This window comes from Sceloporus occidentalis, unplaced genomic scaffold (genome assembly GCF_023333645.1).
Source record: "Sceloporus occidentalis isolate IW3139 unplaced genomic scaffold, rSceOcc1.0.p SCAF_7, whole genome shotgun sequence".
NCBI classification, from domain to species: Eukaryota; Metazoa; Chordata; class Lepidosauria; order Squamata; family Phrynosomatidae; genus Sceloporus; species Sceloporus occidentalis.
Window position 1 is genome coordinate 41,677,770 of NW_028316987.1, and position 15,535 is coordinate 41,693,304.

The window sequence follows — 15,535 nt, forward strand, 5'->3', positions numbered from 1 at the left end:
TACATGAACCACCCAAATATCATACTGGGGAAAACAGAATTCTTAGCAAAAAATTCTCATTGTGTGTCAGGGAGGAGCTGCTAGGATGTTAGCTTCCCTTGTACATGTGTCTCTACATATGGCAATTTCTTCTCCTATGGTCAGAATGAAATAGGAACTCTTTATAATTATTTAGATTCAGATATACATATTATCCTGAATATTGAATCCATGTTAATGCATGATTCAAGGAAATTTGGATTTTGTATTCAGACAACAAGAATAATGATTATACCCCCAACAAGAAAGACCTTTTTAAAGAGGAAGGTCTTTCTTATTTTGGTTACAATCATTATTTGGCCTTTAACTCATGGGTGAACAAGTGCAGGCCACATGAAATCCCAAAGTCATTTTTGTGACTTCCAGGGACACCTGAGGATCAAACATTTTACCCCAAAATGTCCTGTAGGGATGTAGGTCATTTCCATCATGTTTCTCCCCTAGCACTTTTTTTTTTTTTTTTTTTTGGCCTCCCTATGCCTTCTAGAGGTTGTGAAGAGCATTTCCACTATGTAGGGAAGAGGGAGCTCAGCCCATTTAGGCCCAAGAGAAGCCTTTTTTAAACAGGAGGTGAACAGGAAATGATTTCCATTCACCTTTTATAGTCAAAAAAAGTATCTTTTTGGCATAAAATGGCCCAAGTAGGCCTAAAATCAAGGTGAAAATGCCCCATACCACTTTAGTAACATTGGTGGCAAAGAAAACTTTTTTTATTTTTGTTGGGGGGGGGGGAGTTTACAGTGGAAAGTTGTGACCGTCCATGGTCTCCTGGGGCCTAATGTGGCCTCACAGCAGTCCAGTCATCCACCCCTGCTTTAAGAAGAACTTGCAATGAGTGTGCTATTTTCTATTATATAATATGTGTTTTGTATATTTTTCATTATTTTAGATTAATGTTTTAAAAGAAGTGCTTTAATTTGATTGCTTGGTTAATGCTTTTTTTAAAAAAACTTCTGTACCACATATTGTTTTACCTATTTTAACATACTGTAAGCCTCTTTGGGTCCTATCTCGGGAGGGAGATGACATATAAATCAAATGAAATAAATATATAAATAAATAAAGTCCTTCCCTAAGGCCAGATAAGCAATAATGTTGAAATGTTGATTATGATGAATTTCCTACATCTTTAAAGATATGATTAGATAACGTACAAGAGAGAGAAAAAATGCCTTCCATATGAGGTAAGTTTAAAATCTACATACTTCACGTTTTCTTTTTTGACCATATGAATGGGCAATGTAATTCCCCTAATAGTGTGAAACATTTTTCAGCTAAAGAGAAACTTTACACTGTGCAAAGGTATCTCTGAACAATGACTCAGCCGCTTCTAGCATCATGATAAGCCAGGTTTTATGGTTGGGTAGGCATGTTTCTTGGTTCTGAATGGCAATTTTTTGGCCCAGGATCCTACAGGGGGTCACACAACCCTCCAAATGGACCTGGAAAGATAAAAATAGTTTTGGAGCCATATGTGGCATGAGGATCGCACTTTGCCCAAAACCAGTTTGTGATTATGGAAATGATCCTATCACAGTTGTGTATTCCTTCCCTCTTTCTGTCTTCTTCAGCATGTCTGATCATGAGAAGCTTTTGTTTCTGCCTTATGCTCTGGGTCAAATTTGACAAACTGTGGTTAATTTTAACTCTGGTTTGTTTCAAACAAGCTAACCTCAAACCATGCCTTATGATACTATCTTGATTTAAACAAACTTCAGTTGATTTACTATAATATAGCATCAGGGAAACAGGTGGAACAGACCACCACAAAAGGGTGGACAGGGGCTGCCCCACAGCTGGTTGCTCTGGAACTGGGGCAAATACACACAGCGGCCCCCATCTACCCTGACTCCGGCCCAAATAGGAGGGGGAAAGATCTGCTCCTATTTGGGCTGGGAAAGGGCTGCCTTTGGTGGTCCTCCCACAGTGGGGTGTGGTATGTAAATGTTGCACCCCCAGAGCAGCTGGAAGTCAGCCATGTGTGAATAGCCAGGGCAGCTTCCAGATGTCTTGGGGGCATGTGGCGTGTGAACACCGTAATTTCAAGCTGTCTGGAAGCCAGCTTTACTGAGCCGACTGTTTTGCCCTCTGTGTTAAACTTCAGTTAATCAGAAAGAGATGTGAAAGCTTCACATCTCCTTATTGCTGCAGTGACAGAAAGAGAAACAGGGAATCTGCAAGCCTGAGACTTACTGCAAATCATTCTGTCATGATAAACTATGGTTTCTTGTGATATCAAAGTGAACACATGGCCTCATAATATAAGAACTGATTTTTAATGTATCGTTAAAATGTTACACTTCTGCTGCTCTAGAACTGACTTGGAAAAAGGTAAGTGAAATGTGAAGAAACTATTTTTAAAGCTAATGTACACTTACCTCCTAAAATATCCAACCCACTGCTTTTCAAGCAGTGGAAATATGATTTAAAAATAAAAATTATAAGATGCTAAATTCAGTATTAATAATAATAGTAATGCCTTATAGTGGATATATGTAAATAAATCATTACATTTATAATTGACAACCAGGCTCTCCTTGTGTACAATGATTCTTCAATTTATTGATACTAGAATTTCTCACATCTTTAAACTCTTATTTCGTACCTCACACTAGTTTTAAAAATATTTATCAGCCTAAGTGAACTGGGGTTTGTTCTCCATGATACATAAAAGGGGACAATATACATAGATGTGAGTTTCTTTACAGATAGCTTTGTGGTGCCATCTTGAAGGAAACTTACTATCCAGTAAGGATGTAAAACTTCACTTATTTCATGGATGAAGAACTGCAAGTGCTTTCTCTCTGCTGTGCACATTATATGGGTTTTCTTAAATTTGGGGGACTTTGGAGGTTTTCTTCAATAAAATAAAAAAAAATCATTTGCATAACAACACTATTACGGGGGGATGGACCAATGCTCCTCAGAACATACAGAGTTCTTCAGCAAATATTTCATTTTTCCATAAAAAATTATAGAATTTGTTTTGCAAAACAAAAATCCCAAAATTCAAAGAATCTTGTGCTACATGACATTTTTGATGGGGTTTCTTACTGTGTCTAAACACCTTTCCCCAGATGAAAAAAACAGTGAATATTCTTTACACTCTTATTGTTGAATAGAAATTTTAGCTGAAAAGTGGTTTGTATCCTAAGGGCACGATGGTGAAAAATTAACAAATCACTAGTTCATCAGCATTGAATTTTAGCATTTTAATGATAGTCCCCAAAGAACATAATGCTCCCCAGACCATGTTTGAAATATGATCTCATTAGGGAAATTCACAACCATAAGAAAACTCTTAAGTAGCAGAGACATTAACGGAAGTAGAAATAGACATATTACTATACTTCATTAAGGATATCACTTTGAATTTTCAATGAATGCCAAGATGTTTTGAAATTGAAGACAGACCTGTGCTGCTTTCAAACTATAAGCACATGATTTGCACAAGTACAGATTTTAAAAGCCAAAGTGACATGCACTACAAGCCCTGAATGGAGGTAGCTTAAGGCAGTGGTTCTCAACCTTCCTAATGCCGTGACCCTTTAATACAGATCCTCATGTTGTGGTGATCCCAAACAGATGGTCTCGGTTCCTAAGACCTTCGGAAATATGTGTTTTCCTATGGTCTTAGGTGACCCCTGTGAAAGGGCCGTTCAAGAACCATTGCTCTAGAGCATTCTCTTTGTTCAAGGAAATGCTAGCCTAGCACATGGAGCGCTGACACATAAAAACAATAACGTAACTTTATAATAGTAGCATCACCCCATCTGTGTAAGGAAGTTAGCCTGGCTCTATCTCTTTTTAACTTCCAGTAGGCAGCCCAAACAGTGCTGTTCCACATGGCCTTCAATGTTTGAAACGGCAATGTTTTAAATGTTTTAAATGTTTTTTATTTCATTTATTTTATATCCCACCTTCCCTCCCAGTAATGGTACTCAAGGCAGCTAACAAAATTTTAAACAGTTCAAGTTGAAACAATACAAAGCATTAAAAATACAGAGTTTAAACACAATTACACAATTTCAAAAAGTTAAAAACATTACATTTTAAAAATAAATCACAAAAATATTTTTCAGTTGCTTTTAATAGTTTTTTAAGTCCTCAGAAAAGGTTTATATCTGTACTGTTTTAATTGCTTTTATTTGTTCATCACCTCAGGATCCCTTGTGAGCTGGAATACAGAAATATCTTAAATAAATAAATAAAAACATTTGGGATAAAGGCACCCTAAGAAATATGCAGAGAAATTAGTAGGCAGAATGCATAGGAAAGTCCATTTTTGTAAACCTCTTGAATGAAGACTGGCCCATATATCCAGTTACTTTAGACATGGAATCTCGGTATGCAAAATCAAAAATCCTAGGATGTGATTTTGGGAACAAATTAACTATTGTCAATATATTGCCTATAATGAGCGTGGGGATAAGTGCTTGAATAAGGAGCCCTTATCCCCCAAAATTTGAGTTTTTTCAATATAGTTTCTGTATGTGTCTGTGTGTGTGTGTTATAAATAACAGAACACATAGGAAATATTCAATAGTCCATAACTTTAACTATTTAATTTATACCACTTAGCCACCTGAGAAAAAACAGGAATATAAATCAAATCATAGAATCACAGAGTTGGAAGAGACCTTAAGGGCCATCCAGTCCAACCCCCTGCCATGCAGGATAAATTAAAATAAATTAATTTGTTTTCCTATACATATAAAACCACATGCAATTATTAAAGCTCTGGAATCTTTTGAGTACTTCAGCTGCTCAAGCTTTCAAAAGTGCCTGACAGTAGTTCTTTGAGTGTCATTTGGGAACTGACACAAGCGGGCTATCTGCACCTACTCAGCGCATCATCTGAAAATTTTTCTAGCGCTATTATGTAAGCATTTGGTGGTAGCCCTACCCACTCTCTGCACAGCTATCCAGCACATTTTCGCACCAAAAACCTCAGGACACCAAAGCAGAGCCAAGGATCTAAGTGGAGGCAGGACATGATGAGAGGAAGATGGGAAGGTTTGTGTAAGTTCACAAATGATTTGTCAAAGAACTACAGTTACAGGTAAGTAACCTGTCTTTCTTCTTTGTGGTCTGTGACTCACACAAAAGGGAGACTAGCAAGCTATTAACTATAAGAGTTGGAAATATCATACTAGGCAGGGAAACAACACTGCTCTCCCAAAGCAGCTTCAGCCCTGGATCTTGCATCTATTCTGTACTGAAAGATGATGGTCAAAGACTGTGACCACGTAGCCACTCTGCAAATTTCCTCCAAAACACTTCTCTCAGAAAAGTTGATGAAGTAACCATAGCTCTTGTAGAATGGCTACACACATGGGCTGGAGGATGTTTTCTGGGAAGCTACTAAGTCAGATGAACAGTAGAAACAACCCACTTTGAGAAGCGCTCAGAAGAAAAAGGTAGTCCTTTCTTTCTCAGACACCAAAAGTGTCTGAGGCCTGTAGAATCCCACAGTCCTGTTGACAAAAAAGGCAGGGCCCATCTCACATCAAGGCAATGGGGAGTCCATCCCAAGTCAGAGGTAACATTCTATATGAAAGCAAGCAATACAATGTCTGGATTGATGTGGAAAGCTGTTACAGTTTTAGGTTAGAAAGAAACATTCAGTCAAAGGACAACTCTGAGACCGAGAAGATGACAATGTCATTCCTTGAGAGGAATTGGAGGTCAAAGAAGATGAATGGTGGCATCGAAATGATCAGTGAGAGGGCGTCACAGCAAGAGGAAGGGTCTTTTCTGGAGGGATTTGCAAAGAAGATCAAGCCACGCGAACCAAGAGTACCATTGTAGGTTATCTTTATTGTTGCACCCAAGATGATTTGACTGTTTCAGCTTCAGAACAGTACCCACTGAAGAATTTATGTGGACCCCTGTGGTAAAGGCCAGCTTGTTCCTCAAAATCTGGAGAAGAATGTCTGTGGAGTCCATGGAGATCAGTACTCATGCTTCTCTCTCTGGTACATTCAACTAGGGTAGGCTGGACAACCTGTTCCAAGGTAGATGGAGACAGTGGTGCAAATCAAGAGCCCTCAACGTGTTTTGCCCTTTTCTTCTTCTTATGCCACTTCTTTTCAGTCTTGTGCTTGGAAATCAAAGTGGGAGCTTCCAGACCAAGAGAGTGGCCTGGTATTAAAGGCATATGAAGCTGAACCTCCATATCAATGGGCTGAAACTGTACATAATGCATTTTCTTTTTCTTTCTTTCTTTCTTTCATTTGTTGTTGTTGTTGTTTTTTCTGTTTCACTTGTTTGTATTTTTAGGTAAGAAGGATGTAAGAGAGCAAAGTATGTAGAAGAAGGTAAGATATGTAGAATGGAAGATGATACACAGGAAATAAAGAGAAGTTTGGTTAGGAAGGAGAAGGAGTTGAAGAAAAATGTTTAAAGGAAGAATCATAAGAAAATAGGACACAGAAGGAAAAGGGGAAGAGGAGGAGAACAAGAGATGATGGAAGGAAGGAAGAAGGAAGAACAAAGAAGAACAGAGAAAGAAAGAGAACATTAAAAAAGTGGTGAAATATTGTATTAAGATGATGCCTTTTGATATTTTTGAAAGATTGTTTGTATATATGTAAGTTTTTTGTGGTTTTTGTGGGGCTTTTTAATCCTTGTTTTATATGACTTTGGTGATTGTATGTTATTATTTATTTATTTATTGCTCAATGAAAACGAAAAAGATAAATAAAAAAACCATAATGCATTTTCAAAAGTGTAGCAAAGTCTGAACCGTCCCATGGTTTCTGCAGTCAGATGTCAGTCTTGAAAAGATCTTTTTTTAAAATAAAATAACTTTATTGCTCAAAAAATCCACATTTACAAAAGAAACACTACATTCAACAAATTCTTAAAATATATATATATAGCCATATAATAGTGGGAATTGAGAAGACAATAGTTATTGAGGGAGAAGGAATACAATTTATTTTGTTAAATGAGGATGGAATTTGTTCAATAACAAAATGTTAAAAGAAATGGTGGATCTAGAGGAATAAGGGGTATATGATTATAGAAATTTTAACTGATCTGTGCAAGGGACTATCTTAAGAATTTGTTGAATGTAGTGTTTCTTTTGCTTTTAGAGTTATATAGCCTTAACTCTTTTCTTACCCTCTCTTCTTATCTTAATCTCCTATTCCTTATTCTGAAAGATTCAATATTCTCATAAATTCTTATTTTTGTATAATACTTCTTTCACATAATTCCACTTTTTGGGTGGGAGATAGAAGAATGAGAGGTTCCTCTTCCTTTTTCAAATTTTCTTCTTGTTCGTAGTATTTTACCTGTGTGCAACCCTTGAAGAGATCTTTTCACTGCCATTCAGACAAGAGAAGCCAGAGGCTGCTGGGGCAGATGAAGACTGAGGTGGTAAGGATCCATGATCTGAGTCAGACGGTTTGTCATGGGCCATCAGGGCTTGCTCGTACAAGAGATCCTTGAGCTTGGATAAGCAATTTTTATGCACTTATGTGGTGAATGAACACAAGTCGCCACATTGTGGCCTTTGCCAATGCACAAAAGATAGCACAAGTGGACGTTAGCCACAAGTTAGCCCCACAAGAGGCATGCTTTTTGAAAGAGCCGAATGAAGCCATGGTTGGCCACCATACAAAAATGAGCAAAAATCCAAAAGAGAAATAATAGCTTACCAACAGTTCTTTCGATACTGCTGCTGCTGCAACAGCTAAAAATGAACTGAAAGTTAGGCATACTGGACAGCCATGCAGAGGTAGGGCAGCACTTTCAACAAAACACTTATGTAATAGCTCTAGAAGGTTCAGATTTATACACTAACAGAGCACACATGACCTATTTGTGTGAATTGCAGAGACCCTGAAGAAGAAATGTAAATACATCTACTGGAGGAGGGAGGGAAATATCTTCAGTTTCCACCCTGGCCTAAATGTGAACTGGTAAAGTAGAAGAGGCTGTCCATCTGTCCTAAGCCTCTCCATCTGTCTGATGCTCTCCAGGACTTCACATAAAATACATGATGCAAGTTTTGCAATGTGTGATATACTTAAGAACTACAATATCATTACTAAGTAGATCAACTTATCAAACTATAATTTTCCTCATGTGCATCTTACCTTAGGTATGTCCCATACAGGAAGAACACTGCCACCATTAATCCATTCAGAAGAAATATTATAGCCACATAAAAAGAAGCAGGATCTCCCAATCCTATCAAATAGCAATTAACATTAAAATAGAATTGCTATGTCATATTTTAATTATGTATATGTTAGGGACACCATACTCTGTGTAATGGTGTACCTTATAGTATTGTTCATGTTTTTGACATCTATTCAACAAATCTTAACATTTAACAAATTATAGACTATTTCTCATGCAAATCTCACAAAGGGGCTAACATTAATAAACTTATAAAAAGTAAAAGCATGCTACTGGGAGGGGAAAGCTCTTGCTTCTTATCTCAAAGCAAGGAGGGTGCTGTTGCCCTTACTTTCTACACTGTAGTTTCCCATAGGAAAATGAATGGCTGCTGTGTGAACACAATGCTGGAAAAGGTAAGTCTTTTTATATGGTCCAGCCTAGATCCTCTTATGTTTTAAAGATGTCCCCTGAATAGGCTTGTGATGGTATTTTGAAAGAGTTGGTGCAACCTCAACTAAGTGGAGAAGAACAGGTTACTAACCTGTGACTGTGGGTCTTCAAATAGTCATCTGTAGCATCAACACAAATGAGTTTCAAGTCTGCGCAGAGATCCCATTCGGAAACCTTTAGAGTTGAGTAGTTTGGCAAGATATCCAGCCCCCTCCTGTATACCATGCATGCTCCAACCTGTCAAACTATTGTCCCCTCAGCCATTCCTGTGTGCCTTACAATGTAGTCCACTGTAAAATCAGGGGCCTGGAAAAGGGAAGGTAGGATGGGTTTCTGTGAGGGAACAGATGACCATTCAAAGAATCCCAGTTACAGGTAAGCAACCTATTTTTCTTCAAGGTCACTGTGCCTCACACAAATGGATGACTGTGAAGCTTACCATAGGATGGTGGGTCAGGTCACTGGAGAATCGAAGAGAGAACATGTCCAAATTGAGCATTTGCTCTGGCCCTGATATCCAGTCTATAATGCTGTATGAAAGTGAATGGCTGTGACAAGACAGCATGCTCAAAGTGAGCATCTGCTTTGGTTTTGCAGTCAAGTCTGTAGTGCTGGATGAAAGTCGATGGTTGCAAGTATGTCATCACCTTGCACAGATAAGGTACCCAAATGTCCCAAAGCAGAGATGCTGATGTTAAGAGGGTATAGGGTGTACTATACTATCATTGAAATGAAACTGAGAAACAGCTTTAGGAAGAAATATGATGTGAGGCCATAGAACCAACTTGTTCTGATGAAATACTAAAAATAGTTCCTTAGTACACAACACTGTAAGCTCAGTGGCACATCTTGCTTAGGTGATAGCCACAAGAAACACTATCTTCAAGGTCAGCAGGCACTCGTCAATGGTAGCAAGTGGATCAAACAGCTTGAGAACTGAGAGAAGACCAGAGACAACGACCACAGCAGAATAGGTAGAAACACAGATATATATTCATGTGCTAAAGCTTTTGAGAAAATGTGCCTGTTAAGATGGACTGCTATTGATTGAATTCATCTCCATACATACCAAACCCAAAGAGTGGTTGTTAGGTCAAGCAGCAATACTGAATGAGAGTTTCCCTGTTTATTTTCATAACAGACTACCATAGTGCTGCCCATGCTGACTCAGACTACTTTGCCTATCAGCTTCTTCTTGAAAGTACAGAATGCTTTTATGACTGTTAAGAGTTCCAGTGCATTGAGTCTGGACTCATAAGAAGACCAATGTCCTTGAACTGAGATATCTCCACAATGAGCTCCTCATCCAGTCATGGAAGCATCTGTGGTCACCATGCCTACCAGGTCTAGAAGGTGAAAAGGCAAGCCTGTGAGAAGTTTTGATGGCCTGGTCCACCACCTTAGTGAGGTAGGTGTAACAGTCAACTTCAACCACTGAGGATCCTGAAGAGAGTTGAAGTAGTGAAGAAACCGATGGTGGAGCGTCCTGAACCAAAGGCACGCCAGGTAAGTGAAGGATGTCATTGCTGCCATGAGACCCAGTAGCCACCGGATGGAATTAGTGGTCCAGTGAGGATGGCAGAGCATGTCTCAAATTCTGTCCATAAGCATGTGTGCCATTGAAATGGAAGATAGGCACATCCAGACATGGAACTCAAAGTCATGCTAATCAAGTTGATTTTTCTGGTAGGCTCTAGGACAGACTTCTCTGGACTGACATTGAGAGCCAGGATACCAGAAGCCAACTGTCCAGGTTACATAAAATTGTCACATCCAGAGTTCAAAAGAAGGAGATTACCACAGCCATCCATGTCATGAAGACTGTTGGCGCTGTAGAAAAATTGAAGGGTAGAACATTATACTGATAAAGATCCCTTCCCACAGGAAACCTCAGGAATTTCCAGTATTGTGGTCTTATCTCTGTATGAAAGAAAACATCTTGCAGGTCAATGGATGTGAACTAATTTCCCTTGTGAAGGACTGGCAGAATGGAGAAGCACAATCACTTGAATTTCCTCAATATGATGTATGTATTTACTACGTAGAAGTAAAGAATCATTTGAAGTCTTCTGTCTCATTTTAGGATCATGCAGTAGTGGGAGAAGAACCCTTCTTCTCACCTGTAATGATCTGGATTTTTCTCCACAGCATCCTTCTTTAGCAATGAAGTTTTCTACTCTAGGACTCTAAATGGAGAAGTACAACAAAATATGCTAGCTAGTGGAATACTTGAGAACTCTATGACATAACCCAGCTGGATAACGGTGAGTACTCAAGAGTCTGTGGTGAAGCTCTGCCAGGTGGTGGTGTAATTTGGGGGCTCAAGATGGGTGTAGGCCTCGTAGAGAAAGGAGTGAGTCTGGTGACATCCATATAGGAGAGTCCAAGTTGTTGCCTGGAAGAGGTAAAGGACTTTTTAGATGATGCAGATTGGTACTTCTGCTGTTTAAATGGACATCTGTTTATTTTATAATGAAATTTTATTGGTAATTCATTGTTACAGAAAACAAAAGAGAAAAAGCACGCAATAACTAACAAATGAAATACAACGAAAGACTAAATTAGATTATGAATATTGAAAGGATGTACATCCTGACCTTGAAGATGACTTTGAACACTGACAGGAAGAAGAGGATGACTTCTGCCACAGTGTGGATTGGAATGGCCTCTGTCAGTGCTGTTGAGGTCCAAATCCCATGTGTTTAGCCATTAGGTAAGCCTTGGCAATATGGTCTGCAGCACCATCTGTGGTGGTGTGGAAGAACCCTTCCCCATCAAAGGGGAGCTCTTCTACAGCATGTCCTCTGACAAGCCAGTAGTTTGCAACAAAGCATAGCAGCAAAGGGCCACTGCTCCTGACATCACTTTGGCTGCTGAATGCCTGGTCGATTGGATCTGCTGCAAAGAAAGAGCTAAGGCCTCTTGATAGAACATCTAGCTTTCAGTCGGTCATCAGGTACGTGTGAGATGAGGGCAAACATTTTGTCCCACAGGAACAACTGTAAGCACCCATGCAGGTTTGCATATTACCCACACATACTGCCAGTGTCAAAGACAAATAGTGCCTCCTACCAAACATGTCCAGCCATTTCCCTTCCTTATCTGTGGGGCTGGAGTAGGCCCTCTGAGTATGACATTTCCACAATTATAGAATTAGGAAGTGAGTGATTAAAGAGGTAAGGCACAATCGCTTGGCTAAACTTACAGAGGTGTTCTAAATGACGAGAAGCAGGTGAAAGAGAAGCAGGGTTTGTCTAGGATTGACCTTTTGCAAGGCTGGCAAGAGAGAAATGGTGGCAAGAATAATAGAATGAGGATCTACCAGATGAAAATAAAAATTAAGTTTTGCTGGTGGAGGAGTCACTTCTAAAACAATGAATTTTCCAAATCTGAGACACAGCTAGAAAGCTGCTTGACATCTTCCAAAAATAATGCTGCGGTGGTGTACTCTACTTCTTCTGAAGGAGAAGATGTCAGTGGCAAATGAGAATCTAGTACACCAGAAGAATTTGAATAGTCCAGGCCAAGAGCTGGAACTGCAGGAGCAGTGACTGTGTGTGGCAGCCATTGATACCGATGGCTGAATTTGTTGAGACGTCAACACCAATGGCAGAACTCATTGAGATGAGACCAAGGTGGATAATACAGAAAAAAATAATACTTGAAACCAAAGCTGTATGAATGATTGAAGTCAAAGTTAGAACAAGTGATGACACCAGAAGCAGTAATGTCTGAACTGCTGATGAAACATGGAAAGTCTTCAAATACAGATCTGCTATGACTGGTGATAATGGAGGCCTGGCGACAGTGAAAGTGGTGTATGGCAATGACAAAAGAAGAGAAATGAGTGACGTTGAGCTGGAAAGAGCAGAAGACGAACTGAATGTGACCTCAGAAAACTTGAGTATCAATATCAAGGGGGAAACAATAACATGAGTACTCTCTATAATGATGTCTATCCCCATAGGACAGATAGTAAAACTGATAGATCCTGACTGTTCTCTCCACTGTGGTTCATGTTGGTATAAATCTAAATAGGATACTGAGGTAAAGGAGAATTTTCTTAATACTGAAATTCTCTGCCCTGACAAGACAGTCTGTAGGGAGCAGGGGAGCATTGCCTGTAAGCAGACTGATCGTGAGATAGGGACAGTGGAAACTGTGTTGGAATGGAGAGATATTTTGTAGAAAAGGTACTGCAGACTCAGGAAGAGGAACAGTCAGTACAATAGGTTGTTCAATGGATGCCTGCGGAACAGACAATGGTCTGATAGAAGCCAAGACTGGAACAGAAGCCATCGAAGGTACTGCAGAGGAGATAGTTACTTACTAACACAGGCACAATTAACTATGATTCCATAGGCACAACAGGAACCAGGTAAGCTTTGGAGTGTTCGCACTTCTTCAGTTCTTTCTCAGGTTCTCCTGGTTTGCAGGAGCATGATGCTTTTCAGCTAATCTTAGACTGAACCAGCTTATCATCTGCACACTTGTCTTTTGCTCTCAACACTAAAACCTGAACTATTCACTAGCTAAATTAGGATATAGCTTCTACGTAAATATAGATTAAAGTCATTAGCAAAATGTTGTTTTAGACTGCAAGCTATGTGTTTGTTGTTTTTTGGAGTCAGTTTCAGTTCTTAAGAAAGCATAGTTAGACGAAAGCACATTTCTGCTGTTCTACTAATTTAAAGCTAGACCCTAACAGGCTTGGCTTTGACATTTTTGATATTCAATATTTTTGTTTCCTTAGCAAAGGCTGAAGCCTTAGGAAACTTAAACTACCCCACATATGTAGATAAAGGTAATGGATTCAATGGATATATCCTACTCAGGACTAACACAGGGTTTAGGCCATATTTGCCAGTATTTCTGAATCTGACAACTATAGTGACTACAGTTAATCAAACAGTAGAAAGAAGATATAAATGTGTAAAAGCTGCATGCAATGCATATCTAATTTGCAAAAGGAAATCTGTAATAGACTTTATTTTCTATTGTTTCCACAATTAGGAGATTATAATTTTTTATCTTGGCATAAAACGGAAGGCATAAGGAAAACAAATCCAAATTACACCAAAGAAATGCATGGCAATTTTAGTGCTTAATGAGAAATGCAGGTTGATGTGCTACTAGTCCAACCACGCTCCAGATTCAATGCAAGGAACAGGATATGCACTTACAGAATATATAGCAATCTGGGAAAATATACTTTTTTTTAATTACCTCTATGTCTGCTTCAATTCTCAGTTAGTTGCTGAGATACTATTGTCTGTGTTCAAGGGGAAGAGAAAGTTTTGTGTTTTCCTTGGCAAGGCACTTACTCAAAACTCCCCTCCAACAACTACAGAACAAGAGATATGATAATCCACAGGGACTTGTGTCAAGAACACTTTACTGGAGGAGTAAAAGTGAAACTTTTCCCTTCACTTCCTGCCCAAAAGTCTTTATTCCACTATTGCCATTCTTATAATGGATGTGAGGGGAAGGATCTTTGATCATACAAAAACAAATTGTGCATTTATGATTTCAGGGCTCCAATCTGATGAAAAACAAAAACACCAGTCTTTCCCTCTAACATTGTATGCTACCTACTGTTTAAAATGGGGGTGGGCAAACTTTGTGGATCCTTGAAAGGCCAACTCCTTCACCCTCACTTCCTCTATGAGTTTTTGACTACAGTTCGTGCTCCTAAACCAGGCTTGGAACCTTTTGCAGTTTATTTAACATAATTGTGTCTCACTGGAGTTGTTTTAAGTCTAAGAAGACCTTTGTTAGAAACAAAAATGACTTATCAGGGGATGTTGTGGGAGAGGTAAGGAGATCCTTACTTGCCCAAGCTCATTGAACTGGCAAAAAGTGTTTTCTTACTAATCTGTTGTGTAAGAAAGGAGCCTTTATAAACTTTGTAATTTCATTTTCTGCCTTGTACAACATCCAAAGGAACAAGCAACACTTGCCTTCACAGCTTTCAACAGAGCTGATACCTTCTCCTCTAGATACCGTCCAGCATTTCTGTGTCTGAATACCAAAAGCATCCGTTGTCCCTCTGTATATACGGTACCAACTGGCTAGCACAACCTGTGCAGAAAATAGGATTGTAATTTCCAAGGAAACACTATGCTTGAGATTACCTCAGCAATTAAAGCAGATTTATTTATGATTATCTGTCAGTATGTGGGTGGTTTAAAATTTAACAAAACGTAGGAGATGGTAACTCAAACTACAAAGCTAATAATCACGAGCCATCACACACATACATGCACACACACACCCCACTGAACAAGCAGCTGGTAACAAAAGGAACAGACTGATTTTCTACAACTGCTGTTCTTCAAGTGGTCATGTGTGGACTCCACATATGGATGTGCAGCAGCACAGCTCTCTTCTCAGAATCATTTAAAACTGTGACATCTGTAGAATTGCCTACAATAAAACTAGTGTAGAACGCCAAAGCTCTTCATATGTGAAGTAACTGCAATGTCCTTCCTGACAGGAGTTTGGGAGCTGGAATGAAAGTGAGTAATATGTTACAGTGGGCCTTGAGTATCCATTGTGGTTTGGTTCCAGGTCCTTGCATGGATACCAAAATAAATAAATACTCAAGTCCCGCTATATAAAATGACATAGTAAAATGGTATCCTTTATATAAAATGGCAAGATCAAGGTTTACTTTTTGGAATTAGCTTTTGGGTGATTATTTTCAAATCATGATTGGTTTAATCTGTGGATGCAGAATACATGGATATGGAAGCCAACTGTAACTTCAATTGTACAATAGGCTGATACTTTCTTCAGCAGAAAAGTTGTCAGTGAAAAGACTGATCCTGTACTTGTGCTACATCAAGTCTTCATGCTGTAGTGATTGTTACAAGAATGGTCACTTCCGTAGACAGCCATTCCCCTCAGG

The 15,535-nt window shown here is 39.0% G+C and overlaps 1 protein-coding gene across 3 annotated transcripts in view; it reads right to left on the reverse strand.

Annotated features, from left to right (window-relative positions):
- LOC149309556 (protein C-mannosyl-transferase DPY19L1-like) overlaps window positions 1–15,535 on the reverse strand; it is a 90,515-nt gene that overhangs the window by 58,031 nt on the left and 16,949 nt on the right. For all 3 annotated transcript variants that reach the window (XM_089532727.1, XM_089532728.1, XM_089532726.1), the window contains exons 6-7: window positions 14,586–14,706; window positions 8,148–8,241 (exon numbers count right to left, since the gene is read on the reverse strand). In XM_089532727.1, the coding sequence (XP_089388853.1) occupies window positions 8,148–8,241; window positions 14,586–14,706 (215 nt within the window). The remainder of the gene's footprint in view (window positions 1–8,147; window positions 8,242–14,585; window positions 14,707–15,535) is intronic.